Source organism: Bos taurus, chromosome 11, assembly GCF_002263795.3.
Source record: "Bos taurus isolate L1 Dominette 01449 registration number 42190680 breed Hereford chromosome 11, ARS-UCD2.0, whole genome shotgun sequence".
NCBI classification, from domain to species: Eukaryota; Metazoa; Chordata; class Mammalia; order Artiodactyla; family Bovidae; genus Bos; species Bos taurus.
The window spans coordinates 68,242,026-68,258,771 of NC_037338.1; the positions used below are offsets into that span (position 1 = coordinate 68,242,026).

Genomic DNA, 16,746 nt, shown 5'->3' on the forward strand with positions numbered 1-16,746 from the left:
CCGGCCCTCCCGGAAGTTGTTGCACAGCCGTTTCCGGGTCGACTTGTACTGGAGAAGGATTCCAAATGGGTCGCAGTCGCAGCCGCTCCCCACGGAGGGGTGAGTCCAGAAGTGGTTCTGAGGGTCTAGGGCTCGGTTGGAGACTCGTCCCCACTTTGGTTCCCAGTCTAAGGGCCGCGGAGAGGGGGGAACCTTTTCTTCTAAGGAGAAGGGAGGGGTCTACTGGGAACGAAGACCTGGGCCCTACACGCTTCAGCCCTCCGGTTTGAAGGCAGTTTTTTTTACCCAGTTGGGGTTTGGCCAACTCTTTGTCAGCCTCCTGTAGTAACTTTTGTTTTACTTGTGGCTTGGGAATTTAGAGTCAGGCCATGGTTCCCCCAATTTCTGTACCTAGTGCAAGTCATCCAGCCCTCCTGCGTCCGAATTCCCGTAATTAGACATCTGGGGTAAATATTATCTTTCAAAGCTGACATGAGAATGCATGCCACACTCCGTTAACACTCAGCATGTGCTGCCGCCAGGTTCTTCAGCGCTCAGGGTTTCCTCCCCGGTTTATAGTAGGGAAATCAGTGTTTAGGAGTTTGCGTTCAGGGTGCTCACCTCATAATGACTTCTGGCCCCAGCCCCCAGAGGGGGCAATGAGAGGGGAAGATTTCACTTAGAACCTCGATTCTGCCCCCTCGTTAGTTTTTATCACCTTCAGCTAATCAGGGTTGATCTTAAAAGTTAAATGAGCCCTCGAACCACAGAGGGCTATTGAGCACTTAACAAGTTCTCAATCCGAATTGAGAACTGCTGTTTAAGTGTCGAACACACCGGTTTTCCTTGATTAGTGCGGAAAAATAAATGCGTGTTGAAATGCTGGTGAAGTGAAGTGAAGTCTCTCAGTAGTGTCAGACTCTTTGCGACCCCGTGGACGGTAGCCTACCAGGCTCCTCCCACCATGGGATTCTCCAGGCAAGAATACTGGAGTGGGTTGCCATTTCCTTCTCCAGGGGATCTTCCCAACCTAGGGATCGAACCGGGGTCTCCCGCATTGCAGGCAGAAGCTTTAACCTCTGAGCCACCAGGGAAGCCAAGTTTGGGTTAAATCTATACTGTTAAAATTAATCTCATGTGTCTTTTTTTACTTTTTAAATGTGACATCTAGAAATGGCTCGCATTATATTACTGTTGGTCGGCTCACCATCCAGTAGATGTTTGAAGTAATTTTTGACTCTGCAATTTTGTGTTTTTATTAGAGCGTAGGCGGTCCCGGTCCACATCCCGGGAAAGAGAACGCCGGCGCCGAGAAAGGTCCCGGTCCCGGGAGCGAGATCGGAGAAGAAGCCGTTCTCGGTCCCCACACAGAAGGCGTTCCAGGTAAGTGCAGCAAAGCAGAAGTTTTACCACAGCTGCGTAGTCGCTGCTCTTGACTTTTGTTGTTATCGCTTACAAAGCGACTTACAGTTTCATGAAATCAGCGGAACTTTATCCCACTTTATTCTAAACCTAACATTCCCATTGGTAAAATGGGGTTGATAACATTCCACATAATAGAGTTGCCTTGAGGAATAACTGAGAAATAATACATGAAAAGCACTTAGCAGGAGTAAGAAGTGTTTTGTATATTATAGTCTTACTTTTTTATAAACTTTTGGTGATAATAGTTTATTCAACCATATAATCAAGAGTGTGAGATCTTGGAAGAATCTTAGAAGTGGACTCTGATTCTTAATAACCATCAAATACACTTTTTGTTTTCTTTTCTCTGCCTTACAAAAAATTTTTAGCCTAGCTATACTGAGTGTAACTGATAATTAAACAATAAATAATTTTTTGTTAATAGTCAGGGCCTAGGCAGAACTTTGTTCCTCATTCTGCTTTGAGGAACAAATTCCTTTCTCTAGAATCCAGCTTTTGTTCAGCCTTTACCTTTCATGCACTCATGTATATCTCTGCTCTTCAACACAAGTCACCAGGTATGTCTCTGTTTCTAACATCTTTCCTTATTAAATATTAGGTCCCCAAGACGACATAGATCCACATCTCCTTCCCCTTCTCGACTGAAAGAAAGAAGAGATGAGGAAAAGAAAGAAACAAAAGAAACCAAAAGCAAAGAACGTCAGATAACTGGTAATATTAGATAAATAACTGTAGGAAATGTACAGCCTTGTTTAGAAATTCAATTATAAAATTAAGTATAATTTTTGAATCTTTAGCTATTTAAGTTTTTGACAGTATTCATTAAGGGCTTCCCCAGTGGCTCAACGGTAAAGAATCTGCCTGCAATGCAGGAGACAGACGTTCAGTCCTTGGATTGGGAGGATCCCTTGGAGAAGGAAATGGCAACCCACTCTGGTATTCTTGCCTGAAAAATCCCATGGACAGAGAAGCCTGGCGGGCTATAGTCCATGCTGTTGTGAAAGAATCGGACGCAACTGAACATGCGCGCACACACACACACACATACATAGTGTTCATTTGCATATGGTTTTGAGATTTTGTTTTAATTGTACCCTAATTACTAGTTATTTGGTGCTCTTGATACAGGAAGGACAGTTAAAAACATGAAAATATTCTATTTTGGAAGTATCTTCACTGTCTGATGTTGAAGGTGGTCCTTCCTAAAGATGCCAAGCATATCCTTTTAAGCAATCTCTTACAATGGAGGATAGAGATCACACTTTTTCCTTGTACCTTAAGTTATATTCTATCCAAATTGAGGGATTTTTCATTAAATTCAAGTCTTTAGCTAATTGTTTAGTATATTTTCTGCTGGTAAAGTGGAATAACTATTAATCTATTGCCAGCTCTCTTTTTTATGTATAAAATGAGTTTAAAATGTATCACTTATTTTTGCAGAGGAAGACTTAGAGGGCAAAACAGAGGAAGAAATAGAAATGATGAAGTTAATGGGATTTGCCTCCTTTGACTCCACAAAAGTAAGTAAAACATGTAGCTAGTCAGGTATTCTTAATGTGAACTGATCTGCCCCATTTTTCCATATTCTTTTATTATCACTTGTAATTTCTTCCAATGATGCAAGTTTATTCTGTTAGAAGACAGTAACTGTTTGTGTGAAGGGATTTGAAAGCAAGGGAAGGAAGTTGTGGGCTGCCATTGGAATTCAGGAAGTATTTGCTTGGGATATTTGAATTAGATCTTAAAGGGCCAGTAGAGGTGATCAAAGAAGAGGAGGAAGATCATTTGAAGTAGAGGGAAAAGCTCACAGAGATGCCCTGTCGGCGTGAAGCGGCATAGAGTATTGGAGGAGGTGCAAATTCAGTAACTAGAGAAAGGATGTTGATGGGCTGGTGACTATAGATGGGGCTAGAAATAGAGGTGGGAGGCAAATCACAGAAGGCTGATATCCTTAGCCATACTGAGGAATTTAAGTTGATTATTTTGGTGATGAGAGGAAGCAATGGTTTTTAAGCGAGAGAGCAACAGATTATATGTATGTTTAGAAAGATGACCTGGGGCCTCATGGAGGGCAAACAAAAGACTAGGAGAACTGCCTAGTCATGTAGTGAAAGATGATGAAGGCCTGACCTGAGGAGAGAGAACTGAGAACAATTCAGAAACAAGAGTTAGTGGTGGTGGGAATGGAGGTGAGTAGTCAGTGATGACTCTTGAGGTGTCAGGCTGATAGAGTTAACCAAAAAAAGGATTGTAGGAAAGGGAAGTGCTATGAAACAGAATGAAATGCAGCTGCCAGATAAAGATGGCATTGCATCAGATCAGATCAGTCGCTCAGTTGTGTCCAACTCTTCGCGACGCCATGAATCGCAGCACACCAGGCCTCCCTGTCCATCACCAACTCCCGGAGTTCACTGAGACTCACGTCCATCGAGTCAGTGATGCCATCCAGCCATCTCATCTTCTGTCATCCCCTTCTCCTCCTGCCCCCAATCCCTCCCAGCATCAGAGTCTTTTCCAATGAGTCAACTCTTCGCATGAGGTGGCCAAAGTACTGGAGTTTCAGCTTTAGCATCATTCCTTCCAAAGAAATCCCAGGGCTGATCTCCTTCAGAATGGACTGGTTGGATCTCCTTGCAGTCCAAGGGACTCTCAAGAGTCTTCTCCAACACCACAGTTCAAAAGCATCAATTCTTCGGCACTCAGCCTTCTTCACAGTCCAACTCTCACATCCATACATGACCACAGGAAAAAACATAGCCTTGACTAGATGGAGCATACATATCTCATAACTCAAGAAGAGGGACTGACAGGAATTTGAATGCTGTCTAGCCCTGACCATCGTATTGAAAAGAATAACGAGGTGGTGAGGCAAAAGAGGGAGAGGTTGTGGAGAGGGAGATGGGAGAAAGATAAGGAGATAGGGTAGAGAGAAATAGAGCAAAGGGGAGATGGAGGGAGAGAGGAAATTGAATGAAGAGAGAAGGGAGGATAGAGAGGAAGCCATTAAGAATAGACAGGGAGAGTGTGTATGGAGAGAAAATATATTGTTAAAACTTTCTTTATAGAATTTTAAGTCCTTTTCATTTTGCAAATAGAAGTTGCAATCTCTGAGGGGAGGTGTCAAAAATAATCCACTTCCCCTAATCTTGTGTTCCATTATGTCATGAATGGAGTGGGGTAATCACAGATGCTCTAAGAGCTTCTAACTGATGTCATTCTGTAGGATTCCTGTGTATTTTTTAAATGACAGTGTGTGGCCTAAGAGGAGTACCAGAGGCATGACTATTTTGAGGTGAGAAAATTAAGAATGAGCTATTTGATTCTCACAAATGGTTATGTGAACCCCATTTTAAAATTTAATGCGATTTCTGTACCAGGTTTTTTTCTTGAATATACCAGTTCCCTATTTGCTATTCCAATGAGCGTTTGTAAGTAAACTGGTTTATTAATACATATATTGGATGAATAAACATATTTTCAAAATGAGACAACTAAATTTCACTGTTTTTAGAAGAATAGTGAAGGACCTTATTAGAATTCTTTTTTTTTTTTGGTTTTACTATTGCCTGACGTTATGTTTGGAATTCCTGAGTATCAGATGTAAAGATGGAGCCACTACTTTTAAATGTAGTCTGTGCTGAAGATGTTTGTTTATAAAGGAAAAATTATGTGAGAATTTATAGATTCCATAAAAATTATGGAGTACCACAAGAACAAATGATGTCAGTTGTTTTTTTAATGACATCAACAAGGATGTTATTTCATATGCACTTGGCTTCAGGACTCTCAATTATAGTTCCTCAGCTCATTTGTATTTTTCAGTAATGTGTATCTTATGATATTTCATCACTAATCTATGGTGGAACCTCTTCAAATGCCAAATTAGTCACTTATTTTCCCTTCTATTTTAACATTCTAAAAAATTTCAAAGTTGGTTTTGTTTATGGACAAATTTTCTATTCCAACATGTAAATAAGAAGAGAGCTAAAAATACACAACTCTACAAATAGTTTTCAAAAATCAGTTAGCCTTTAGTAACTGAACTTAGTAAAAAAAGATTAATGGACTTTCCTGGTGGCTCAGTGGTAAAGAATCAACCTGCTAAATGCAGGAGACTTGAGTTTGATCTCTGGGTGGGGAAGATCCCCTGGAGAAGGAAATGGCAACCCACTCCAGTATCCTTGCCTGGGAAATCCCATGGACAGAGGAACCTGGCAGGCTGTAGTCCATGGGGTTGCAAAGGGTCGGATGTGACTTAGTGACTAAACAACAACAGTGTGATGTTACACATGGTGATTGTGTAGATGTTATCATCATGATTAGACATCTTGATAAATGGAGGGTAGAAAATGGAGGGAATTGTGAGGAAAGCACAGTTAACGTTCTGTGGAAATTAGAGAAGAGAGCTCTTCCTAGCAGCTGGGTCATTTAACTTGGCCTCGAAGAATGCACAAAAACCAGACGGTTGAAGGTTGAATGGGAGTTGAGAAGGCAGTTTAGGCATGAGGAACAGAAAGTGGTGAGTTCATTTTGCTGAATCAAAAGACCCATAAAGAAATTAATGAAAAAGAAAGTCTGAGGTACAAGTGATACAACATTAGTATCTGTTATCCTGATTCTTGATTTAAAAATCAAAATTTCAAAGCCTATGCAAGAAATGGGATTAGATATGAATGGTGACTGATTTGAGAATCCCATCAGTTCAGGTCATAAGTTAAATTTTTGTGGATATGAATTTTTCTAGAGGAGATATCCATAACTTGTATCTGGTTTTGAAGAATTCTCTGACCAGAAAAGGTGAGGCTCTGCTACCCACTTTCCCTGCATGCCTTGCACATAATACATATGAGCATTTGTTGGTTTGAATATTGGTATTTCTTTATATGTGACTATAAAAATGTGAACAAGATTGTAACACTTGAGAGTTCCTGCGATATCATCAGGATCTGAAAATTCAGTCATTGGACTATGTCATGCTTAAATGAATCTTGCCATTAAAGAGGTCTGTGGAATCCAGCTCTTTGATCAAGGCATTTAATATATTCTTTCTCTTGTGTGTTGTTTGTTTGTGTGTGTGTTTTGGTTTTTGTTTTTTGCTTCTCTCCAGGGGAAAAAGGTGGATGGCTCTGTAAATGCCTATGCCATAAATGTATCTCAGAAGAGAAAGTATAGGTATGCATAGCTGCCATTATTATGTTTGAACTAATATAAATTATATGCTTGAGAAAGAATTTGTTATGGGATAATCATGTTTGTAGGAAATGTAGCAGTTTTCCATACAATCCCTTACTTTAGTTAGGTTTCCATATTGTTCCTTGATTTACTCTTCCTTGTTTATATTCTTGTATGTTAAAATAATTTTAAATTTACCTGTGAACCAGAAACTATTACAGAGAAAGGGTAGTTGGCATAAAATTTTAGGTTATAAGTAGTTCTTTCTTCAAAATAGCATAATCTCAAGTCTTTAGACTTTAATTTCATTATAATTATAGGTTTTAAAATAGATTCCTTCTCAATTATTTATCTAAATTGATTATGTAAGGATTTCAACTGTAAATACCTATCTGTTAAGTATAGGCATATTTTATTAATACCACAAAACAAACCAATCCATACTTGAAATCTCACTGCATGAACAGAAAAGTCAAGACATCTGCAAACATTCTTTTTCTCTACATTTTATCACTTCAGTTAATTTAGACTAATACTTCAGTTAATTTAGAAATATGAATAGTGTGATTTGAGACGGCTGTGAGTTAAAATACTAGAATCAACAGTCCATTATAAAATTACCTTCAAATAAGGTCTTATGGGGAGAACTAGTACAGTGTGTCATCAGATTTGTTTGATAGGTACCTATTTGAAACTCTTCTCTGTTTTCCTTAAACTTAGTAGCTGTTTGGTGTTACTTAAATATGGATTTTCAATTGGTTTTTTTTTTTAAGTCTGTAGAATCTTCCCAAATAATACTGAAAGTATATTTCCATGCTTTTGTTTAGATTTTGACTTTGAATACTTCTTGCCCTAGACGTTGCCGTTTTAGAAATAGTTTATAGGTTTAACTTCTGAAGCATATGATTATTTCTTTTATAAGACAAACCCACAATTTTTTTAATAAATAAATTTTCTCATCATAGGCAGTACATGAATCGAAAAGGTGGATTCAACAGACCTTTGGATTTCATTGCATGAGCTGAAATGTTGAAGAATGATGTTTTTTCCCTCATCTTGATCAGAACAATGGATTTTTGTATTTAATATGCATCAAAAACAGGATCAGAGTCCTTCCTCCTTGTAAAGTAAGAAAATTTTATTTATGATGTGTGTAGTTCACTTACCTAGCCTCAAAAAAAAAAGAAGTTAAATATTACATTTTTTTCCTTTAGGAAATATCGTTTGGGGCAGTCATCAACCCCATTTTTTTGTCCTTATTCCTATGGAAACTATATGTTTTTTTCTTGGATGCTCTTTATGACTTTTTAAAATACATAAAAGTAATTTGGAAGTAAGTTTCTCAAATAAAGCAATAATTTCTACCCTTTTGTATTTAATATTTTTATAACTAGAAAAAAATAATCTCCCTACACATATACATAGATATAGATATCATGATTCTTCATAGTTTTAAAAATTAGAATATTGAAAAAATATAACTGGATTTTTTGTGTCTTCTATGTTTTTTGCCCCTGTCCCAATACCGTATTTCCCCAGTTAAAAAGCAATACATGCTTATTCAGTTCAGTTCAGTCGCTCAGTCGTGTCTGACTCTTTGCAACCCCATGAACCTCAGCACGCCAGGCCTCCCTGTCCATCACCAACTCCCGGAGTTTACCCAAACTCATGTCCATTGAGTCAGTGATGCCATCCAACCATCTCATCCTCTGTCGTCCCCTTCTCCTCCTGCCCTCAATCTTTCCCAGCATCAAGGTCTTTGTAAATGAGTTAGCTTTTTGCATCAGGTGGCCAAAGTATTGGAGTTTCAGCTTCAGCATCAGTCCTTCCAATGAACACCCAGGACTGATCTCCTTTAGAATGGACTGGTTGGATCTCCTTGCAGTCCAAGGAACTCTCAAGAGTCTTCTCCAACACCACAGTTCAAAAGCATCAATTCTTCGGTGCTCAGCTTTCTTTATAGTCCAACTCTCACATCCCTACATGACCACTGGAAAAACCATAGCCTTGACTAGATGGACCTTTGTTGACAAAGTAGTGTCTCTGCTTTTTAATATGCTGTCTAGGTTGGTCATAACTTTCCTTCCAAGGAGTAAGCATCTTTTAATTTCATGGCTTCAGTCACCATCTGCAGTGATTTTGGAGCCCCAAAAAATGAAGTCAGCCACTGTTTCCACTATTGCCCCATCTATCTGCCACGAAGTGATGGAAATGGATGCCGTGATCTTCGTTTTCTGAATGTTGAGCTTTAAGCCAATTTTTTCACTCTCCTCTTTCACTTTCATCAAGAGGTTCTTTAGTTCTTCTTCACTTTCTGCCATAAGAGTGGTGTCATCTGCATATCTGAGGTTATTTATTGATATTTCTCCCAGCAATCTTGATTCCAGCTTGTGCTTCTTCCAGCCCAGCGTTTCTCATGATGTACTCTGCATATAAATTAAATAAGCAGGGTGACAATATACAGCCTTGATGTACTCCTTTTCCTATTCGGAACCAGTCTGTTGTTCCATGTCCAGTTCTAACTATTGCTTCCTGAGCTGCATATAGGTTTCTCAAGAGGCAGGTCAGGTGGTCTGGTATTCCCATCTAAATAAAAAAACAACCTTGGGAGAAATCAGAAGGTAGGAAAAAAAAAATCACCTATAATCTACCCCCAGAATGTTAACATTTTGGTGTTGTATTTCCAGGCTCCTATGGGTGTATATTTCTTGCCCCTAGCCAAAGAGATCAGATGCTGCTTTCTTTGCTAATTGTTTTTCTCCCCTGTACTGTGAACATCTGTTAAATGCTCTTATAAATTCTTTGGAAACTTAGGTTTTAGTAGCTACTTGGTTATACTGTAATTTTTTAACTAATCTTTTATTGGTAAACATTGGCTTCCCTTCCAAGATTTGCTGTTATAATCAAAGCTATGAGTAGATTATTTAGGGGTAAAGGAAAACAAAACACAACACCCATGAAGTAGTATCCTTTTTGCATGTATTCTTTTGTACTTGTTGCCTTATTTGCTCATGTTTAGGTCTTGGAGGCAGCATTGCTGGGTGAGAGAAAGGTGCATGCTTTACCCTTTGTGTCCATGCTTAAGGCTTTTGATATATGTGTGGTTAGAAGGCTAAAACCCAAGCATCACCAGTAAAGTATGAGCATTCCTGTTTTATATACGTGTACCAGTATTAAGTGTTGTTTTTTAAGTTTTTTGTTGTTTTTTAAGTTTCCAGTCTGAAGGTTAAAATAATGGCGTTTGGTTTTGTTTAGTTTCTAAGGAAGATGTATGTTTTAAGAATGTGTATATTTCTTTTGTGAAATACGTATTTCAAACCTTGGCTCCATTTGTCTTTTGGCAAGCTTTTCTTTTTCTTATTTGAAGGAATCTCTTTTTCTAATGACCATTACCTGTTCTGTTTCCTATCTCAGTGATATTTGAGGCTTTGTGGCTAGATTTTTAATTTGGGGGGTTTTTTTTTAGTAACTAATATAAACACATGGAACACAATTTGATGAGCTAACTATATCCTTTTGGAGATATTCCATGTATACATAAGCATATAATTTACATGTATATGTGTTTTTTACTCAAGTTTAAGCAAACTTTACACTCTATTTTGTACCTATTGTTTTTTCACTTACTGCTACATCTTAAGATTGTTTCTTACCAGTGTGTGTAATATTCAGTTCAGTTCAATCACTCAGTTGTATCTGACTCTTTGCGACCCCATGGACTGCAGTTCGCCAGGCTTCCCTGTCCATCCCCAACTCCTTTTCAAATGATTTGATTTATTTTATTTTTGGCTGGGCTGGGTCTTTGGTGCTCTGCGGGCTTTTCTCTAGTTGCAGAGAGTGGGGCTACTCTGTAGTTGTGGTGGGTGGGCTTCTCACTGCAGTGGCTTCTCTTTGGAGCACAGGCTTCAGTAGTTGTGCCTCTGGGGCTCCAGAGCACAGGCTCAATAGTTGTGGTGCACAGGCTTATCTGCTCCATGGCACATGGCATCTTCCCGGATCAGGGATCAAACCTGTGTCTCTGTCATTGGCAGGTGGAGTCTCTTCCACTGAACCATCAGGGAAACCTTATTGCCTCTTTTTTTAAGGGTAGCAATTATAGTTCATTAAATGTGCTACATCAGCTGTACAACCTGTAGTACCCACTGCACAAGTGTCACTACCCCAAGCAGTTGGGTTATTCGGCTTAGACTTTTTGCCAAATGAGTTGAGTAGATTCCCATACCCTGACCCTCCGAAATACAGCCTATCTGTAAAGTATCTGCGATAAGGACTGTTTCTGACCACGCTTGTGCACATCTAAAGGAAAGCTCACCCACTTGTCTTATTGGGAAGCTAAAATTTCTAGGATGAAATAATATGCCCCAAATCAAACAATGGGTATTTGGATTGTCATTTTAGTGTGGTGTTCAGTATGATTGTCATTTTAGTATGCTGACTTGAGATCCTCAAGGCAGCATACTTTGTAAAGAAATAATCTGAGAATACCTAGTAGATCAATAGGTTCACTCTCTGTGAGCTAACTCCAAAGAAATGGAAGAGGAAGAAATCTTTAAAGATCTAGAGATGAGATCAAGTCTTGCTTTGAAGAAACTTTTATCCATCAGATCATCTGATTCTGTAAGAATAACAAAGATGGAGCATTCTTGTCTTCTTCTAACAGGCTGCTTCTCTCAGAAGACATAAATTGTGCCAAATCTTCTAAGTATCCAAATGTCAGAGTGCTCCAGGGCTCAACCCCTAGACTCTCCTGTCTGCCTCTGGTGAGTCATCCCTTCACAAAGCGTCAAATGTCTTCTGCTGTGGCTCTCCATTGTATACTTCTAGCCTGACTGTTTTATGGAGTTCCAGTCTTGTAGATGCACTTGGATTAGTAGGCACCTCAAATTTAAGATGAATTGACTTCTGATTTCCCTGCGCAGTCATCTTCTCTCAGGCTTCCCCATCTCATTGAGTGGCCTCTCCATTTACACCTTTGCACAGGGTGAAACTCCTTAGGCTCGTTCTTCGCTCCTCTCTCCTGTGTGGCACATTTGATTCATTAGAAATCCCTTCAGCTCTAACATTCGAGTATATTTTGAATCCAACCACTTTTTTCTCCCATATTTATTGGGATATAATTGACAAATACAAGTTTAAGATATTTAAAGTGTATATTGTGGTGATTAGATGTACTTCAAATCTGACCATTTTTCACCCACCTGTACTAACAGAAGCCATCTCTAATAGATTTCCTTCCTTCCCTTCTGCCTCAGTTTATTCCCCACCTAGCAGCAGAGTGAACCTTATAAATGTACCTCTGGTCGTTGCTTCTGGCTCTGATGGCTTTCTATCATTTAGAGTGAAGACCAGTCCTTACTGTGGGTGTACACATCTGTACAGTTTGGACCATGGCTTCCTGCAGCCTCACCCCTTGCTACTGCATGCAGCCACACTACTCGCCTCTTTGCTGTTACTTACAAATAGGTATGCATCTACCTTAAGAGTCTTCCTACTTGCCTTTCCTCCTGGAATGTCCCTCCTCTCCCTCCTCCCACCTCTCAGATTTACATGGTTAGCTTCTTTATATTGTTCAGGTCACTGCTCAAAATAAGGTCATTCCTGACTACCTTATCCAAAACAGCAGCCTCCCCTTCCCTCTCTATCCTTTTACCCTGTTTTACTCTTTTTTATTTAGCTTTTTTAAATTGAAATAAAATTCAACCTATTAAAGTATATCATTTCAGAGACTTCCCTGGTAGTCCAGTGATGAAGACCCTGCACTAACTTGCAGGAACTAAGATCCCATAAGCCCTTTGTGGCATGGCCAGAAATAAAGTATACCACGTTAGTGGTTTTAGTATATTGACAGTTATATATTTATCGCCAGTAATACTAAAATACTTTCATCATCCCAAAAAGGAACTCCATGCTCATTAACAGCTGTTGCTCATCCCTCCCCTTCCACCTTACCCTCCAACCCAAAAACCGCTAAATTTACTTTGTGTCTTTAAAGGTGTATCTATTCTGGACATTTTCATGTAAATGGACATTTCAAATGGATGGAATCACACAATATGTGACCTTTTGTGTCTAGCTGCTTGTGCACAGCACAGTGTTTTTAAGATTCATTCATCTTGTATCATAAATAGTACTTCAAGGGCTTCCCAGGTGGCTCAGTGGTAAAGAACTCACCTGCCAATGCAGAAGACAGACTTGGGTTCACTCCCTGGGTTGGGATGATCTCCTGGAGGGGGAAATGGCAACCCAGACCAGGATTCTTGCTTGAAGAATCCTATGGACAGAGGAGCCTGACAGGCTACAGTCCATAGGGTTGCACAGAGCCAGACATGACTGAAGGGACTTAGCACACACACGTCCCTTTTTTATAGTTTATAATATTCTGTTCTGTGGATGTGTGTGCATGCGTGTGTGCATGCTCAGTCGTGTCCGACTCTTTGCAACCCTATGGATGTAGCCAACCAGGCTTCTTGTCAGTGGAATTTCCCAGATAAGACTACTGGAGTGGGTAGCCATTTCTTTCTCCAGGGGATCATCCCGACCCAGGGATCGAACCCGATTTTGTCTCCAGCATTGGCAGGTGGGTTCTTTACCACTGTGCCACCTGAGAAGCCCCCACCTGTCACACTGTAATTTGTAATTCATCAGTTGATGGGAATTGGGGTTGTTCCACTTTTTTGGCTATTATGAATAATGCTACTATGGACATTTGTATCCAAGTTTTGTATGAACATACGTTTTCACTTCTCGTGGGTATGTAACTAGGAGTGCTATTACTGGGTTATATAGTTAAACTCCATGTTTAACTTTTTGAAGCACTGTCTGTTTTCCAAAGCAACCGCCCTATTTTATATTCCCACTAGCAATTTGTGAGGGTTCCAGTTTTTCCACATGCTCTGCAGAGTTTCCTTCTCCTTATAGTTTATCATTCCCTGACACTCTGTTACTATGCCTTTGAACTTTGAGAAGCAGGGCTTCTGTCTTGTTTGCTGCGGTAGCCCCAGCACCACAAGTGCCTGGCACCCAGTAAAGCATTCAGTGAATACCTGTACATGAATGTAGTTTAGTAACATTTTTTCACTTAACAACTTCTCTTAGTGTTGTTGTTTTTTTTAATTTGTATTGGAGTATAGTTGATTTACAGTGTTGTGTTAGTTTCTGCTGTTCAGCAAAGTGAATCAATTATACATACAGCCACTCTTCTTAAGATCTTTTCCCATATAGAAAAGACCCATATAGGTCATTATGGAGTACTGAGTAGAGTCCCTTGTGCTATACAGTAGGTTCTTACCTATTTTATATATAGTAGTATAAATATGTCAGTACCAGTCCTGCAATTTATCCCTCCCTCCTTTTCCTCTTGGTAACCATAAGTTTGTTTTCTACATTTGTGACTCTATTTTTATTTTTTAAATAGGTTCATTTGTACCATTTATTTTTAGATTCCACATATAAGTGATATGTGATATTTGTCTTTCTCTTTGTGACTTAAACTTCATTCCACTTCCCTAAGTTTTTAAGTTAACTTTTAGTTATCCAACTCTTAAATGAACACATTTTTCCTATAAAAATTTTAAAACATAACTGCTTAATCCCTTTTGAACAGTCCTGATTCACTGTGAATCCTTTGTAGTGTTTCCTTCCAGACATATATGTGTGTGTATGTGTGTGTGTATGTGTGTGTGTGTAGCAGACTTAGTGTTGGAAATGAGGAAAAAAGCCCAGTTTGAGGTGTTTGGTTGGTTGGTTTGTTTTTTACACAGATAATATGCTGCAGGGATCATCTTACAACTCAGCTATTTACTCAGCACTGCCTTGGAGATGTTTCCATGCCTATATATATATATATATATATATATACACTCGTCTTTTTTTTTTTTAAACTTCTACATAGCGTTCTGTGTAATGTATGTACCCCTGTTTAGCCACTGCTCTGTTTTTAAAAGTAGCAAATATTTGTGGAGTAATTAACTTTTGCAGAGCAGTGTTTTTAAAGGTTTTTAAGTTTTAATTTTGTGATATTGGATATCATGATGTTAGAGTGTCCCAAGTAGCCACAAAGAAAGATTAATACTAAGTCAGTAAATCACAGTCCTGATTTTTACATTTCGAAGAATAAAATAAGTTCCTCAGAAACTCAGAAAACAAAATTCATTTTAATGTCATTATAGTGTTTTTTAATTCAGCATTCATCAGTTCTGGAACTTTTTAGACAGTTAAAGGATTAGAATACCAACAGTTGTGTTCTTTGTACTCTGAGGAACTCAACTGAAATGCACCTCTGTCAGAAGTTCCATTGCATTTAATAAACCTGCCATTCAGCACTGGTATTTACTACTATCCTCTGCCCACCTAGAGTATAAACGCCTCAGAGGAAGGAAACCAGGGCTTTTTTAAAAAAAATAAAGATTATTTGACAAATACAATCTTTTGTGCTTCCCATTTTCACTATATTTTTAGTTTCCAATTCTATCAGTTTAGCTTGATACCTGCTCAAGGATATATATAAACTGTTGTCAGCCTATGTTTATTCTATTTCATATGGCTTTTTACTTAAAATTCTGGTCATAAAATTTAGGTTCAAACATTCTGGAATTTCAGGTTCTTATTCTGAGGGTTTTGCCTATCCGTTAGTGCTTGTGTAATGCCTTTGAAGTGCTAGATGCTGGGGGTAACCACTTCTTCATTTTAGGATTTCAGTTCTTCAAAATCTATACTTTCAGATTATCTAACTGGTCGTTCATTGTAATATATTTGTATAAAATAATTGCTAGAAAAACAAGAAAAAACCCTTTGTTTTATACTTACTGCTTGATATCCAGTAGGTGGCATCAGACACCCTTTGGAGTTCTTCATGATACTAATTCCTAGTTGGTATTACTGGTTTACTGATCATTTCTTCCAGTGCTGCCAGGGAACAGAAAGAGGTCTATTCCTTAGTCTTAATTCTCTGATTTTATATATTATATAATTTATTTTTGTTTGGAATTTAAGCTAAACCTATTGGTGTTTAAATGGTTCCTTTGCTATATCTGACTCAAATTTCAACCATTTTTCCTTTTTTAATTTTATAAGTGTGATTTTCAATCAGGCTAATTCCAGGGGAAGGATCATGATTTTGAAATAAGACTGGCTTTTTAAAAAAAAGAGTTGAGGATAAGAGAAAGAATAAAGAGATGCTAAATGTTCATAATAAAATCAAAGAGAAAATATAGAAGTACACAGAATCCAAAATTAAGAATGAAATCAGTGTTTTTACTGTCAGTAAAAACTGTATTCATTACTGTTTTCAGGTTTGTTTTACAAATAACCTGCAGTTAAAAATTATATCTTTATAATTTTTATAAACTTATATCCCCAATTCTAGCTTTTTGTGCTTTTTTGAAAACTTTTATCTTCAGTGTATTAATTGCTGTAAAGAAGCAGCTTTTAGATCCAATTAACCATTAAAACCAGAAAATATGTGTTCTGTATGTAAGGACTGGGTTACTCTATTTATTCTTATTCTTTTGAGTTTAATGGATTTGTCAACCATTAGAAAAGACATATTTAAAACTTACCATCATAATTACATGTTTTTCTTTCTTTTCCCCGTGTTTGAGTGTCACTGTTTGTGACTCATGGAGATCCGGTTCTTAATTCCTATTTTTTGGAAAAACTACCACCCATAGTATGGGCTTTGGGTGAAACAGATCTAGGTTCAGTTTCCATTTCTGGCTGAAAGGATGTCTAAGAAAGTCATTTAGCTTCTCTGGGCATCAGTTTCCTTATATACAAAATGTAGATAATTAACCTATCTAGTGGGGTTCTACTGAGGATTAGCAATAATGTAGGTAAATTACCTGACAAGCTATTGTTTTCACATATTGGCAACAATAAACTGTTTAAAAGCTTTGTTAAATATGTTCATGCTTTACTCATTTCTATATTCAAGAGTCTCAATTTACCAAGAGTTTTATTTCACCTTTTTTAATGGAGCTGTCAGTGTATTATAACTTGGGTCTCGAGATAGCTTAAGGAACAATTCTTAAAAATCTTAGTTCTGTTCTACGTACATTTATATTTGTACCACACACACACAAACATCATTTATAGCCGTCTTGAATAGGAAGTATTCTTTTTGAATGTTTTCCTCTAGAATTAAAAGAGAAGGAAAGACTCTGAAAGAGATGT

At 38.2% G+C, this 16,746-nt stretch overlaps 1 protein-coding gene across 2 annotated transcripts; it reads left to right on the top strand.

Annotated features, from left to right (window-relative positions):
• Positions 1–21: 21 nt before the first annotated feature.
• On the top strand, positions 22–16,474 carry SNRNP27 (small nuclear ribonucleoprotein U4/U6.U5 subunit 27). Of its 2 annotated transcripts, XR_009496314.1 has the most exons (7): positions 22–99; positions 1,242–1,362; positions 2,003–2,115; positions 2,845–2,924; positions 6,512–6,576; positions 7,542–7,703; positions 11,237–16,474. XR_009496314.1 is itself a non-coding variant. In NM_001098162.2 (6 exons), exons 1-6 carry the CDS (start codon positions 66–68, stop codon positions 7,594–7,596), a joined length of 468 nt encoding a protein of 155 aa, NP_001091631.1. In that variant the 5' UTR covers positions 41–65; the 3' UTR covers positions 7,597–7,940. The 2 variants fall into 2 exon arrangements, 1 of the variants encoding a protein (NP_001091631.1); NM_001098162.2 differs by lacking the exon at positions 11,237–16,474 and having other exon boundaries at positions 41–99; positions 7,542–7,940.
• Positions 16,475–16,746: the final 272 nt, after the last annotated feature.

Excerpts from the sequence above, each read along its gene's own strand:
- SNRNP27 (NM_001098162.2), top strand. The coding sequence starts at position 66 with ATGGGTCGCAGTCGCAGCCGCTCCCCACGGAGGG. Across the intron at positions 100-1,241 it reads CAGCCGCTCCCCACGGAGGG|AGCGTAGGCGGTCCCGGTCC; the intron begins GTGAGTCCAGAA and ends TGTTTTTATTAG. Across the intron at positions 2,116-2,844 it reads CAAAGAACGTCAGATAACTG|AGGAAGACTTAGAGGGCAAA; the intron begins GTAATATTAGAT and ends TTATTTTTGCAG.